Raw genomic sequence first — 17186 nt, 5'->3', positions numbered from 1 at the left:
TTTTCATATGAAATAACACGAATTTTGTAACGTCTTTGTTGCCTCTTTCATGTTCGAACATTGCAGGACATTAATCCTTATCCTTTTTTTTTTTATTGTCAGTTAAGATTTTGGAAACAAGTGAAGAATGCTGTTGTATTACGCTGCAGAAACTGATGGTATGGAGAGAGGTCGTCATAATGTCGGACATCACTATGACATACGCACTACGGTTATCTCATTACAGTACGCACTTCCTTCTTTCTCTGACTTTTGAATATATCTCATTTGTGTTGCAGAAACCATGTGACTGGGCTTGCAAGCATCAGCGCTGCAGAAAGAAGTGCTTCCAATTATGTGACAGAAGACCTTGCAACGAGCCTTGTGATAAGCTTCTTCCATGCCATCATCCCTGCACTGGTTTCTGTGGTGAGACATGTCCACCTCTTTGCAGGATATGCCAAGGACAGGAAGATTTTGAAACAACAGCTGAATATGCTACAAGGTAATAACATGTTCCAAGTAAATCTTATTGTAATAATTTATTATTTATTCCAATATTAATTATAGGTCTACATATTGCAGCAACTGGAAAATGAGGCTGACGTTGGGAAAAGTTATGCTTTCACATTTGAACAATCTTAACATTGTTTATTAAATTCCTACACCTATGCACTGCAGAACAATCATGAAGCAACTAGAAGCAATAGTGGATGGTTGTCTCTTGAACTGATTTTGTTAGAACCCTTAGTGTTGTCTCTGCGTCATTAAAATATGATGAAAGATGAGTGGAACGGAGAAAAATTCTCTCTGGCACGGGATTTGAACCCGAGTTTTCAGCTCTACATGCTGATGCTCTATCCACTAAGCCACACCGGATTCCCATCCCAATACCGAATTGAATCCTCTCAGTTTAAGTTCCATCTCTTGGGTTCCCTCTAGTGGCCTACCCTCATTCACTGCATTATAGATGTATGACAGTGACACAATGTCCACACATGTGCAGAGGTGCACTCATTATGAGTGACTAAGTGGCCGGGATCCGACGGAGTGATTATTTTTCGCATATCGTATATTATTATGATGTACCCAAGTACATATGATATTTCCGTGCAAAAATTCTGCGTCATCATATGATCAAAGACAGCGCTTACTCCATCGCATCCCGGCCACTTGGTCACTCATAATGAGTGCACCTCTGCACATGTGTGGACATTGTGCCACTGTCATACATCTATGACGCAGTGCATGAGGGTAGGCCACTAGAGGAAACCCATGAGGTAAAACTTAAACTGAGAGGATTCAATCCAGCATCGGGATGGGAATCCAGTGTGGTTTAGTGGATAGAGCGTCAACACGTAGAACTGAAAACCCGGGTTCAAATCCTGGTGCCGGAGAGAATTTTTCTCTGTTCCACTCATCTTTCATCATATGATTACGCAGAATATCTGCACGGAAATATCATATGTACTTCGGTACATCGTAATAATATATGTAATTAAAATAGTTGCACTTAGGTGATTCTTTTTGTGTTGGGAACAAACACTAAATCACTTGGTTCTTAGCCTGGTGAACACAGTGGATGTGATGGCACACAGACTTCTAGCTGGCCATAAATTCTCCAACAATAAGTACACTGTCAGGTATTGTATTGTAATTATTTATTTCCTGTACAATCTATTACAGATCACACACGCACGCACGCACACACACACACACACACACACACACACACACACAGTATTTCTAATATGAATTTAATTTTAATTTTAACATAACTAAGTTCTTCAAAGAAATAGTGAAACTATCAAAAGATACAATAAATAACAAGAAACATAATAAATTTCAGTTTACAAAGACGTCTCTAAAAAAATTGAATAAACAACACAGATTAAATAAAAACAAGATACATAATGAGATTACATGAACAAAGTTATCATCTGAGGCGATTTATTAGGAGATCGATTGATCCTTTAAGAACCTTGATACTTTATCTTAGTTATTCTGTATATTTGTTATTAATGTTGTTAGGGTAAAAGACTTACATGCAACCGTAATTAAGGTAGGTATTCTATGTTATGGCTTTAATGTTTAAAATCAATACTTTTGGAAGGCATGGACTGAAGCAAAATAGCTTTTACTCTGATTTTGAAACATTCATAATTTAAATGTTTAATACCTCCAGGTATCTTGTTATATAATAACAAACCTGTATGAGAAGCAGTACTGTTAAGACATTTGGTAATAGTATGACAGTTTATAGTCCACACCTGTGGAGTAACGGTCAGCGTGTCTCGGCCGCGAAACCAGGTGGCCCGGGTTCGAATCCTGGTCGGGGCAAGTTATCTGGTTGAGGTTTTTTCCGAGGTTTTCCCTCAACCCAATACGAGCAAATGCTGGGTAACTTTCGGTGCTGGACCCCGGACTCACTTCACTAGCATTATCACCTTCATTTCATTCAGACGCTAAATAACCTAGATGTTGATACAGCGTCGTAAAATAACCCAATAAAATGACAGTTTATATACAAGTTGTTGGCAGCTCTAGTGTTACTGTCATGAATTTCAGAGTTTCTTTTAAAATAGGTAAGCTTTTTATGAATGAAGCTAATTGTTTCTAGAATGTACAATGTGTCTGGACCATATGTCCAAAATGACTGACAGGCTATGTGCCCAGTGGGAGGGCTCTGGGAGGCCACAGAGGCCGCATTTCTGCCACTACGACATGTATGTTGGCACAGCTAGTCAAAGCCTTCCCATTCATATCAATAGTACTATGTCTATAAATAAAACAGTTTATCTGTAACTTCGCTTCTGGCAGTATTCGTTTAGCTGAGGATGGACAGCAGATCGTTTCGTCATTGTAAACAGATATTCATTAAGGGAACGTATTTACATATACAACACGTACATAAGGAATATGAAATCGTGTGTTTCAACGAGGAGAAAACTCAGACGTAAATTTCCCGACAGGGCAGTACCCTCTAAAAAAAAAAAAAACAATTTATTTTTAATTTAACCTCGGCTTTGTATTCTGGATCCTAGTGGTCAGCCATAGATGTCGGCCAGATGTCCCAAATTGTGGAATTTGTGTGTAATAGATTCAATAAAACAGGTTCTGTAAATGACAGAAAAAGACAACGAAAGCGCAACTAAAACTGTACTGAATTCCATCATGTCATGAATTACAGCCCCAATATGCAACTGCAGGGCTAATTTTTGCAGTTGGTTGTTAGAAAAAGTAAATAATGAAAAACTTGAATGACAATTTCTTGAGAAAGTGCCAAATGATGTGTTACGTATACCTAAGTTTTAAGAAGTTCAGTTGTGCGAGTACGCTCGCCATCTCAGCGGCAGAAGCACGGCCTACCTACGGGTACGTGGCCAGTCAATCATCGTGGACGTATGGTCCAGATGCAGGGGAGTGGTAAAATATTTCATTCTTGAAAAATTTCTTTGCTTGGAGTGCATGTAACAGAAGTCATCAACCCTGTTCTCGATACTGAGGCCTTATATTACATTTTCAAGCAGGTGTTTAAAAATAGCCAGATAATATACTATAGTTGCATTCAGGCCAGTATGAGCTCTGAGCACAATTCCTCTGCTATCATAAAAAATTACTAACATTGTCTCAATTTTTTATCTTGAACTTTTTTTTATTTGACGCTACCAATCCCACTTTGCTTTGTTGTTACTGTATTGAAAAATAATTAAGTTAGGAAGTGATACTAAAAATAGATTTTGTGATTTTACATAATATGATTCGTTCTTTCATGGTTTTTACATGAAAAACAGATTTTGATAAAAATTTAATACTCATATGCTGTAATATGTATTGTTCATTAACATCTGAAATAGAGCCAAGCACAGTTTCGGAATTCTTTTCTAGAGCCATGATGAAATTATTTTCGAAGTGGAAAACATGTCTTCAAAATCCATTCAAATTTTACATGACATCTTACTATATTTGAGAATCAGAGAATATGAAATCAGATTTCTGTACTCATTTTATAAAAGTTTTCTTACGTCATTTACTCTGAAGTGTGAGTTCTGTATCACTTGGTGAACCCTTGTTTGTTATAGTAAATTAGTTTTTCTTTGTACAATTAATTATGCACTTGTGTAGGGGAGAGTTGGATAAAACAGGATGGTATGATAAAACGGGATACCCGACTTATTTCGTTGGAAAGTGCTGAAACTTACCGAATGATGCGAGGACTTTGTTCTTAGACTAGAAGGGGACATTATCCAGTGCTCACATGCAGAACGAATACGTTTTTGTTGTGTAGAAAAAAGTTTGAAATAAGCTGCTTAACTAAATTGTTTCGACTGATTTTAATTTGCACATTCTGGGATTAAATTTGCAGAGTTGAAGAGGTAAGTCTCTTATATAAATAAAACATTATTAGTCTTTAATTCTTCGTAAAGAAAACCGCTGTAGCTTTTACCGTTTTGTTGTGATGCCATGTTTTTCTTTACAACTCCTAGTCGGACAAAACAGGATACCCTATGGTTTGGCAAAATGGGATAGTATCCCGTTTTATCCAACGTGCATTGCATATGTGGGAATTCACTTTAAATTCTGAATTGAATATGTTCTCGCTATGACAACCAACAATGACAGTAGTTAGGAAGAAGAGGATGAAGACAACGACGAGGCGTGCATTTATTGTAATCACCTCTCTTCTAATTCAAAATCTGAAGAGGGATGATGAAATAAGTGTACTCAATGCCAAGAATGGGCTCATCAGGCGTGCAGTAGTGTAGAATCGGAAGACTGCGAATAATTCTACTGTAACTTTTGTAAATGAAAAATTCTGCAATAGGACTATGAATCAATGTCAACAAACAGGATAGACCTTACGTATAATAATGTGATATTCTTCATTTAAGCCCACGTACATATTTTAGTACTACTAATACATCAAAAAAAGTTTTACATCACCTGTAGAAGTGGTATTTACGCTCCACTTCAAGAAATATCCATAAAAACATTTGAAAGCTATCCTTTTAACTGTCTGAAAAACGTAAACAATGTTGAGAAACAGTAGAAGTCTACCCTATAAACCGACTGAAAAAGTAAACAGATGTAAACAGAAGTGCAAGAAATCTCATCTCTCAGCGAATAACTCAGGGTAAAACAATTTTATTTCATTCTAAAGAGGTTGAACAATTTCAAGGCGGTCAATTACGAACTTAAACCGTGTGAGGATTGTTTCTCCATGTCAGGAAGGACTGTCTTCAAGGCAAGTAGCGAGCTGCTTAGGATTGAACCAGAATGATGTGGTATGAACCTGGAATCGCTTCTGAAACACAGGTAATGTCGACGACATGCCTCGTAGTGGTCGTCCACGAGCAACAACAGAATGTGATGACCGATATCTGCGAATTATTGCCACGAGAAATGCTGAGAATACTGTACTGCTGGCATGATTAACAATGACTTTCAAACTGCGACAGGGAGATGCATATCCAATCAGACTGTATGAAACCGATTACATGATAGCAGACTGCACTCCAGACGTCCATGGCAAGGCCCAACTCTTACACCTAGGCACCATGGACAACCTTACACCTGGGCAAGAAATCATCACCAACGGACTGTACAAAATTGGCACAAAGTTCTATTCACGGACAAATGCCGAATATGCCTTGCGCCAGATAATCATCAACGTGTGTGGAGAGAATCAGGTACTGCTGCACGACTCAGACACCCCTACAATCAAATGCAGCAAGGTAGTGGGTCAGTGATGTTTTGGAGTGGCATTATGTGGGGTCGCGGACACAATTGGTGTCGATCCAAGGAATACTGAGGGCTCCACAGTAGACTATAGGGACAACATTCTTCAAGCCATAGTAGCACCATTTAATCAGCACTTCGGAAAAGGATTCATGTTTATGGACGATAATTCCAGAATCCATCGTGCGGATGTTATCAATGACTTCCATAATAGTGAAGGAATTTCCAGGTTTGAATGGCCCGCATGTTCTCCAGACATGAATCCAATTGAGCATGTCTGGGTAAACTAAAGAGAGCCATTCTTGCGCGCCCTGACCCCTCAGGCAATCTCGAAGACATAAGCAGAATTGCTGTTGTAGAATGGGACACCATGGATCAACAGTTGATAAATGTGGTGGTAGGCAGTATGCCACGAAGAGTCCAAGCATTATCAATGCAAGAGGAAGCACTACTCTCTATTGAAGTTGCTAGGATAGGGATTTGGTACTCCAGCCAATACTGAATTTCCATTTGGCCATCCACATCATTGCTATAATTTTGTCAACAACTGTTATTTTTTATCAACAACTGTTAAAAATAAATACATTTTCATTCCTTAGCTTTCCTTCTTTTTATCTTTTATTGAAGGTCTGGTTGACAGGTGATGCAAAACATTTTTTGGTGTGTTTATTATGCATTTATACATTTTTTCAGTTCCTTAACAATATTTGCTTTTATTTTAAATAAGTATCCTGTTTTACCCAACTAGTCAGCCAAAACGGGATACTTGCGCCCTTTCCAAGGAAATTGTTTTCCCACTTTAGCTATATCATTAGAAGTGAAAATCAAAATGTATTATGAAAGTACATAGAATAGTGGATTATAAGTAAAAATTGAATTGTTTCCTATCACTTCAACAGGAAATATACAAGATTCCGTGCTAAGTATCCCGTTTTGACCAACTCTCCCCTACTTGATGTTTACTCACAGTTTTACCTTTATTAACCTCTGTAATTTCCTTAGTAAATGACTGCATATAAATGGATATACTTTCAGGGCTGGGGGTAAGCCTCTCTCTGAGTATGCTCGTGCTCACAGAGAAACCAACTGCAAACAGGTGGATATGAACGATAAACAACGCAGAACAATGTGTCATTCACAATGAGTGCAAGACATGCTTCCCCTACATTTAACCCTCAATGGGAAGAAAAATATTTTGTAGTGTTTGAAAGTGGGAAAGCACGCTGTTCGATTTGTGGCACTGTTATATTGTATACATCACATTATAATATTGAGAGACATTTCACAAATGTACATGCAGAGGACTATGGTGAAGAAAAATTGTATGGAGTAGCTCTTTAAACAGTGCTTTATCACTTCAAAGAAAGTTGCAAAAAGAAAGTCAGTGTAACAGTGAGGAAATTAATTGGGCAGGCATAATCTGTGGCAGTTTTAAAATTACAAAACAGACTGCTCAGTCATCACAACCTCTCTCAGAAGGAGAATTTGTGAAGGAGTGTTTAATAGCAATGGCTGAGGAAATTTCTCCTGATTTAATTAATTCCTTCAGGGCTCTCAGTTTGTCTCGTCGCATAGTCACCGAAAGAATTTCAGAAATTTTAGAAGAACAACTGAAAACGAAGATCGAAACACTGGTATACTACTCACTAGCACTGTATGAATATAGTGACACGAAAGAGATTGCTCAGTTAATATTGTTTTTATGAGAAGTTGATAGTGATCTCAACATTATTGAGGAATTTCTAGAGCTTGCTTAATTAAAAGATCGGACCACAAGCAAGGATGTGTTTAACGCTGTTGCAAAGATAATTAAAAAAAAATTAATATTCATTTTAGATAATTTAGTTTGTGTTGTAATGGATGGAGCGCCTTTGATGGTGGGTCAATCATCTGGATTCATGGGAAGACTTCGATGGTTTACGGCAGAAAGTGAAATAAGTCCGGACGGCATTTTACATGTACACTGTCTGATACATCATAAAGCATTGTGTGCCAAGTCAGTAACAAAGTAATAACTACTGTTGTCAAAATTGCGAATGCCATTAGAGCAAATGGGCTTTCTCATTGACAGTTTCAGGAATTCTTGAAAGACATAGAATCAGATCTTCGCTATTATTCTAAAGTTAGATGGTTAAGTAGGGACAAGATGCTTGAGCGCGTTTTTAAGTTATGGTGTGAAATAAACATCATCTTAAAAGTCAGAATATAGAATTTACGGAGTTCAGCAATAAAGACTGGGTTTGTGTTGTGGCTTTTTTAACGGATTTAACATTGTATTTACATAACCTAAGAGACTGGCTTAATCTTGCACAGGATAGGGACCGATGGCGGGCTTATGTGAGGGCGGCAATGAACCTTCGGGTTCCTTAAAAGCCATTTGTAAGTAAGTAAATTTGTAAGTATTTACATAACCTAAACACCAAGTTACAAGGAAAGAATAATTACAATGATTGATGACCTGAAAGCTTTCATGGATAAATTATGAATGTGGATTTATCAGATGGAACGGAGAGATTTATACTATTTTCCACCTTAGTGTGTTCGAAAATGGATTGGGAGACATTTTAGTGAAGTACAAGAAAATTATGGAAGACATATTGTGTGAGTTCAACAACAGATTTCCTGATCTGAAATCCATGGACACAGAATAGAGTATGTTTCTTTCACAGTTATAGAGGCACCGTCCACATTGCAAATGGAATTAATCGACCTCCAAAACAGTACATCTCTGCAGATATCAGGGCTGTTAGGATTAGAACTGTACCATTCATTGCCCAAAGTGAACTTTCCAAATTGTATCTCTTCAGCAGCCGTATTGTTGCCATGTTGGATCAACGTACCTCTGTGAACAGTTTTTCAACAGACTGAACAATATTAAAAGTGTCTCATGTAGCAATTAAGTGACCAAAATCTAGCATATTTATTGCTGTTGAACTGCTCCAAAGCAGAACCAGACTATGACATGATAATACATAATAAGAGGTGTTATGTTTCAACCTAAAGCTCCGAACTGGGAAGTTGATCTATAGCTTATACAGTATATATTTATCTTTATATTTTCTCTTTTAGTTTAGTGTACATACATTAGTAAAATTCCATGGGTTCTAGATTTAAATAAAGTTTGTGATCTGATCATTAGAAGTCTGAATAATGTGACACCTACAATTTATTTTGTTGTAAATAAATACTACATTTAATTTTCTGTTCACAACAAAATGTAAATGTAGCTTACACATTGCACGCCGCTGGTCGATTCTTATGTCCATGTTGAACACAACTGTGGGAGTAGAAGGAGACCGCTATCTGAAGATCGTTCAAGCTAATGCATAAATTCCCCAAGCCTGCCTTACATTATCCACACTTATCATGAATTTTTATATAATTGTTATAGTTCGGTCATTAGTCTGTAGGTTTTACTTAAGTTTATTGTTGTTTATTCCTTACACTGGAATGCTTTCAAATTATTATTTATATGAAGTACCGTACTCTTAATCCCAGAGAAGGCTGAGTGAAATTAAAATACTATAATTACAGTTTCTCGTCCAATCTTACCCTTTTTACTTCATATTAACAAAGTAACGCTACCCTATATTACACGTAACTCCCACATCTCATTTGATTTTGAAGCAGGAGTAATGTCCAAAATAACGCTACCCGTATATTACACATAACTCCCACATCTCATTCGATTTTGAAGCAGGAGTAATGTCGAAAATAACGCTACCCGTATATTACACAGAACTCCATCTCATTCTATTTTGAAGCAGGAGTAATGTCGAAAATAACGCTACCCGTATATTGTACAGAACTCCCACATCTCATTCTATTTTGAAGCAGGAGTAATGTCCAAAATAACACTGCCCGTATATTACACATGTATGTTGCTTTGTATGAACATGGTATGTATTGTTTTTCAGATTTGTGTATTTAGAAGATTGTGGACACACTGTAAGGGCAGAAATACTGGACGAGTTGGTGCCTCAAGCAAAACATCAGATAGGAATGCTTGTGTGTCCAGATTGTAGCTGTTCTATTATAACAACAGCCAGGTACAGGAACAACGCAAAGACATTCTTCCAGAACATCTCTCATGTGAAACCAATCATGCTGCGGAATATGGAAAGAAAGACCCCCAAAAAAATAAGCTTCTTAGGCTTTAACATATTAATCGATGATGAATATGACTTCGATGATGACGAAGATGCTTTTCATCTCTTCAAACAGTTGAGATACAATCCAAAAATGATTGAAGGTAATATTATTGAATATATTCTGCACAGATATGTTGATTATGAAAGTATTTATCAGTACATTGAAATATAATTTCCATACAGATGAGTCCATGTAAAATCGGACATCAAGTCTGTTCTCGTTTAAATCCATTAGATTTCTTACATTAATGGTACTCACCATAACAATACTTACATACTGTTGTCAAAGTATATACATGTTATTGACATCTTGACGCATTTAAACCTTCAGGTACTCGCCTTAATTATAGCTTAACTACTAGATATGCCATATATACTAGAACTTCGTTAATATTGACACTATAAAATGAAAATTTTGTCCTGTCATTAGTAATCGCATTATAACAGATGTTTTTTTCATGATTTTCTATCAGCATCTGCACTGTCATATTAACACACACTGTGCCTTAACCACTATTCAAATACTGACTCTCATAATTTTAATGACTGCATCATAATCCACAGTTAATTCCCGATTTACCACGAAAATCGTCTGTAGCTTCATTTAGATTGGCAACAGGCCATGATTGTTTGGCCAAACACCTGCATAGAATTGGAATATATCAGTCCCCTAACTGCCTATTGTGCAACTCAAACCAATAAATGAATTCGGAACACCTCAAAATCTGTGCTTCAGTAGCTGGCCATGATAATATCTTTGAAAAATATTGGAGTGCAAGAGGTCAAATGATTTTATTGTCAAACGCCTGGCATTAGAAAACAACAACAACAACATAATTATAATGAATGAAATCTAGACATAATTTCGGCTTAGATCTTGTCAAAAACACACACACACAGATAGCATTTAAGGGTGGAAAGGAAAGAAAAATAGTTAACCAATCTCGGGATTGCTGAAATCGTGCATTTTCATAAAAAATCTAACATTCTTGGAACAACTCAATATAAATATCAGTGGTTATATTTGATAATTATTGCTTATTATTTATGTCGGAAATATTCTGAAATGAAAACATGATTTTCCTATACTATGTTAAAAATTTTAGCATTCTGATAAAGATAAGCTCTTCTCATTTAATGTAAATGTATTTCAGAAGAAAATGTTCGTAGTTATAAATGCTGTAATTATTAAGCCATTCAATTTAAAAACAAACTGGCGCTACTAGATATTTCTTCCATTTAATTGATAAATCTGAACATTTAAGAATAGGTCATTCCGAATATCTCTGATGTGGTTAGTAGAATTATTGGGATGAGGAATCCCTCCATAAAAAGATTTGTGCAATGTCTTATATGATATAATGAACAAATTTACAGAACGGTTTCTGTCTGTAAAAGAGTTATAAATGGCTCTCTGATTGATTTTTTTCTTTCAGGTTCATTTTCAGAGCAACTGAAAGTGTTTTACAAGAAGCTGCAGGCTGCGGAAGAACACATAGAGAAAAATTTACTAGACATGTTGTTAAAAATACTTAATGAAGTGACCACATCTTTGTCTAATGTTTGTTTGAATCTTCATAGAACGTCTGTAAATGAGGTGGTCAGACATACGAGATTTCTGCTGCATGTTATGGGAAGGCAGGAAGTCTACAGCACTCAAGTAGTTGATGATTTCAATTTAGAGATACAGCGTCTTCATACATTATGTAAGCTATCCAATTTCATGAATGGGAAATTAGTTCAGCACCATTCTACCAACCCTGAGGTGCAGAAATACTACGCAGAAGCCCAAAGCATTATTTTATCATTAGAGAGGTATTCAGAACAGGAGCATGGAAAGGCGTTGAATGTAATCCAGAGTATCAAGAACACTGTGGTGGAATTGACTCTTAAGGATTTAGCAGAGCAAAATCTGGAGAAAGTGGAAAAATTCACTGGGGACATTGAAAACTTTGTTGTTGAACTAGAGAAAAAGGAAGAAGCGTTGACTACTGAATGGACCAGCTGTCGTGAGAAATTGACCAAATTTCTAGCAGACGAAGAAAAAGAACCAATGGATGTAGATGAGGTAATTATTAAATGTGACGTAGAGTTCGTCGAATCTATTAACACAATGCTGCAGGCCTTTGACCTTGACAGTATGCCACAAATTAAGGAATTCAAGGAAGCATTGGAGAATTCGAAAAAGATAGTTATGAATTTAAAAGACAAGGAATATAAACTGTCAACAAAGGTTAGGAAAATGCTAAATGAAGTTCGTAATCTGAGAAATGTGATAAACAAAGTAACTGATGCTGAAAGAAAGGAGAATATGAAGACACATTATTTGCAACTAAAAGAAGTGCTCATTAAGTTTGCAGAGTTAATCCGAAAGACATCATCCTCTGAAAGTATTAAATTGTCTACTTTGCAGACATATTTACGTGGTATGAATGACCTAGCAGACTTTCAACTTAAGGAGCATTTCATTAGAGATGAAAAAGTGAAGCCTTTGGAGCACATTTTGTACCACTTCAAACAAGGAAGTTGGTATAAATGTCCAAGAAGTCATATATATGCAAGTAAGAGACATGGAAGAGATGAAGAGGTTGGCCATTGTAATGTATGTAATACTTAAGTAAAACATGGGAAGACACACTTAAATCCGTACATCATGGTATTGTTGGAGAACTGAAAAAATTTGTTTCCAGTATTATTTTATGATTAATGCATGTTTTACCTTATTACCATGCTTCAACATAGCAGGCTAGTGTGACTTCAGTAGAGGACCCAAGAGTTCTTTAAGAACGATATTTAAGCACAGGTGTCTGTAGCATATACACATTCACAGCATTCAGACCTACTAAGATTATGTAATTTCATATTAGAGTTTTGCATGATTAACACTGCTTTTTCGTGACTCTTTCTCAGTCTGTTTTCTTTTTAAGTGACTGGGCAGATATAAAAGCTCTTTTATATGCAGAAGGAACTTAGTTCATAGCATTTATTAAGATTGTGTAATTTCATATCAGAGTTTTGCGTGATTAACACTGCCTTTTTCGTGAACTCTTTTTCAGTCTGTTTTCTTTTCAAGTGACTGGGCAGATATAAAAGCTCTGTTATATGCAGAAGGAACTTAGTTCATAGCATTTACTAAGATTGTGTAATTTCATATTAGAGTTATCTACTATATTCAGAAGAAACTTAGTTCATAGCATTTATTAAGATTGTGTAATTTCAATATCAGAGTTTTGCATGATTAACACTGCCTTTTTCGTGAACTCTTTCTCAGTCTGTTTTGTTTTCAAGTGACTGGGCAGATATAAAAGCTCTATTATATGCAGAAGAAACTTAGTTCATAGCATTTATTAAGATTGTCTAATTTCATATTAGAGTTTTGCATGATTAATACTTGCTTTTTTTCGCGAACTCTTTCTTAATCTGCTTTCATTTTGGACATTGTGTAAAGGCTGTAAGATAGTACTAATATGCTCAAGTCCTACGCTGGTTTCTTGTAAAACATTGATAATAATTAGATAATAGTGAATAATTGGTTTAATGGTGGCAGAGGAAACAGAAATACTACCAGGAAAGTTGGTCCAGTACTATCTTCGATCACAATGCATTTCATTTGGACATAATTAAGTTTTGAAAATCGATCTTCAGTATGTAAAGTCGACATACTAGTTCTGATTAGAGGTTTACCTTACTTGGTGAAAGACTAGAAATCTTAATGGAAGAATCTCAAGTAAAAGGATCAACAAATTAATAAATAACAGTCAAATATGGACTTACGTCCTCTATCCTATTGCTGAGTTATGTGTGCTTAATTCACAGTTCATGCTTTTACAGAAGCAGTTTAAAAATATGTTATAGTTTTGGATATGCACATATATTCGTGTATACACACACTGACAAGAATGTTTTCCAAAATGTGTTACTATTCTGGCTGGAAGATATGTGGAATCTCTCACACTCAGACAAGAATGGTGCGTTTTCTGTAAGTGATTTTATAATAAAAGTGTGCACACATTAGAAAACATACAGGAGATGTTGCTCTTTATGTTTCAAACTTCAGGCAGATTGAAAGAGACTTCAATCAACCCAAAAGGTTAAACAGTTAAAGAGAGTTTACATGTGACCGAGTTTTAGCTTTAAAAGCATTCAGATGAAAAACCGGTTAATTTTTTGGATGATTACAATATTATTAATTTTTCAAGTGGTTTGGATCTTACATGAATCTGTTTGCTCCTAGTCTTTGAAAAAATAAGATGAAGATTAAAAATTTCTCATGTATGAGAATAAGTTTAATTTTTATCTCACATAATTTTGTCACTATTATTATTACTATTTTATTATTATTATTATTATTATTATTATTATTATTATTATTATTGTTATTATTATTATTATTATTATTATTATTATTATTATTATTATTATTATTATTATTATTATTATTATGTGATCATGTAATAAATTAGTAATGAATAAATCAATACCGAAAGGCGCAACTTTCAAATTCGTTTCATTGTTGTATTAAAATAAACTATAAAAGAAGGGGAGAAGGTAGTAAAGAACCCTACGTTCTGAATGAAGAGAAATTCCAACAGCAAGATCACATATTATGGCAATCAGTTTTTATATATGCAATCATGAGAGAAAGAAGAGGGCCCGAACTGAGTCTTTGGTCTGAGTTCTGCATGTAAACATTTTAAACAGAAGTTGGGAAGAATTAAAAAAACTGCCATAATCTTACAACAATTTGACAAACCTTACACCACTTAATAGATATCTGAACCAGGGTAATGTTGTGAAGTAATGGAAATAATATAAGAAACAATTTCTGCATGATCGAAGATCCACTTAAATAATTCAGGTATTTTTCCGAGAAATTAAAAAATAAAAACGGGAGTTTTTCAATTTCTACGAAATTAAGTTATTTTTACTTAAATGCAGTCATTTCTAAACAAGTGAAACTTAGCACACAAAAAATGTTAAGCTAGTTATAATTTTTTTTCTCTCTTAAGATTTAAGCTAAGACATCACAGAAGAATGTAATATCTATTTTAACGCTCTTTATACTGAAGTATTAAAGATAAAGTATTGTAATGCTAGAGGCGGATTTACGAATAGACTAAATAGGAGCATATTGAAGACAGTTTTTATCTGTTATGACAGCTAAGTTTGCACAGAGAATAAATTATTTTCGAGATGATTATGGAGCCCGAGCACCAGTGGAATGATCTGTAGGAGGTGAAATCTAGTCCCTCATTATCGCCTGACATTCCTCCACTTGAGTTCAGGAACTTCTCGTTGCAAGAACTCACACAGTTACACATTACTGAATTCTAGCATCGTGCTATTTCTGAAACACTACACAGTAAGGCAAAAGTCGGGTTACATAGGAACAATTACAGTATATGAGGGGCTCACAACCAGAGTGGACCAAGTCCACCTATGGTCAGTTTGTGGATTAATACAATCTCGGATGAAGAAAACTTAGATTTATTCATTGCTGTAACAAACAAAGTCCATAACTCATTTGTTACTCCACAAAGGACAGCATTTCCTATGGAAGGTGAATGTTGCTAAGTGTGAGCCAGGAACTTTAAGACTCAATATCTCAGAACTATTCCAGATGGACTTGGTCCACTCTGGTTGTGAACCCTTCATATGTCAAAATGAGAATCATCTGCCTGAATGCATGCCTCGGTTCGATGCTCCAGCTGCGTAAAACTTGTGTTAGTGTGGTGGTAGTCATTTGTTACATGACTTTTATGGTCCTTTCTTTGTGGTGGTTTCTGCTGTTAATTTTCTCAGCATACCAGTACATGATGGATTTTAAGTGTATCCACAAGTGTGAAAGTCCAGGGACATTAGGTATAGTGGCTGTGGTGGCCATCCAACAGAATCTCGATGACCTAACCACCTACCCAAGTCATCAGAATAACGAAGGTGTGAACAGTAGGAATTGTTTGATGGTGGAAATAAGTTGTTATAGGAAATAGTGAACTGAATAACGAATCGGCTGTAGAACTAAACTGGTATAAACAGAAGGTATATGTGAACTGGTGAATAAACAATGAATAGCAAAAGGAAGGTAGAATAAGGTGGAAGAGCAGCAAGATGGGAGATAGCTAGTGGGATTAGGCTAGTTTTAATAATGTGTACTGCAAAGAAATGTTATTTGTAATAATTGTTAATTGTGGCACTGTATACGTGAAAAAGTAAGATCCATCATTACATGTAAGAAATGCAGTGACGAAATATATATCATATAGCCTACCGTATTATATCCACCTTCCTGGAAACTGTTCGTCAAACCACAAACAAACTTGTGATCATAATTGTTTGGGATACCATCTTGTTGAAACAAGTGGGGAAAATGCCCTTGTTCATTCAGGGATGTTCGGAAAAAACATTCTCTTTATTGTATTTTTCAGCAGTGAGATTACCACCGATCAGTAGTCGTCAAAGGAAGCACTGCTGAGGTAACTAAAATTAAACTAATAAAAATGTACATAAGCCTATTCATTTCCCTATCCAGATGGTTTATTTAATCAGAATTGTTCTGTATGGTTGTGAAACTTGGACTCTCACTTTGAGAGAGGAACAGAGATTAAAGGTGTTTGAGAATAAGGTGCTTAGGAAAATATTTGGGGCTAAAAGGGATGAAGTTACAGTAGAATGGAGAAAGTTACACAACACAGAACTGCATGCATTTTATTCTTCACCTGACATAATTAGGAACATTAAATCCAGACGTTTGAGATGGGCAGGGCTTGCAGCACATATGGGCGAATCCAGAAATGCATATAGTGTGTTCGTTGGGAGGCCGGAGGGAAAAAGACCTTTGGGGAGGCTGAGACGTAGATGGAAGGATAATATTAAAATGGATTTGAGGGAGATAGGATATGATGATAGAGACTGGATTAATCTTGCACAGGATAGGGACCGAGGGTGGGATTATGTGAGGGTGGCAATGAATCTGCAGGTTCCTTAAAAGCCATTTGTAAGTATGTACTTTTAAAAGTTTTTGTGTGGGTGCTCGGTGACTGCATATAAAACACCGTGAACTTAGGGAAAAAGAGGTTAGTTGGGATTTCTATCTCTTTCTAGAACTCTTCCTATCCTTGCATATAAAACACTGCGAACTTAGGAAAAAAAGAGGTTAGTTGGGATTTCTATCTCTTTCTAGAACTCTTCCTATCCTTGCATATAAAACACTGCGTACTTAGGGGAAAAGGAGGTTAGTTGGGATTTCTATCTCTTTCTAGAACTCTTCCTATCCTTGCATATAAAACACTGCGAACTTAGGGGAAAACGAGGTTAGTT

The 17186-nt window shown here is 35.9% G+C and overlaps 1 protein-coding gene across 1 annotated transcript in view; it reads left to right on the top strand.

Moving 5' to 3' along the window:
• The window catches only part of LOC138696478 (NFX1-type zinc finger-containing protein 1-like), a 106216-nt gene extending 91846 nt beyond the window's left edge, over nucleotides 1-14370 (top strand). The window contains exons 13-15 of the mRNA XM_069821491.1: nucleotides 279-484; nucleotides 9636-9970; nucleotides 11306-14370. Of these exons, the coding sequence (XP_069677592.1) occupies nucleotides 279-484; nucleotides 9636-9970; nucleotides 11306-12486 (1722 nt within the window). The 3' untranslated portion in view covers nucleotides 12487-14370. The remainder of the gene's footprint in view (nucleotides 1-278; nucleotides 485-9635; nucleotides 9971-11305) is intronic.
• The last annotated feature ends 2816 nt before the right edge of the window (nucleotides 14371-17186 follow it).

This window comes from Periplaneta americana, chromosome 3, assembly GCF_040183065.1.
Source record: "Periplaneta americana isolate PAMFEO1 chromosome 3, P.americana_PAMFEO1_priV1, whole genome shotgun sequence".
Lineage (NCBI taxonomy): Eukaryota > Metazoa > Arthropoda > Insecta > Blattodea > Blattidae > Periplaneta > Periplaneta americana.
The sequence above is the reverse complement of the archived record's forward strand: the minus strand, read 5'-3'. Positions and strand labels throughout refer to the sequence as shown.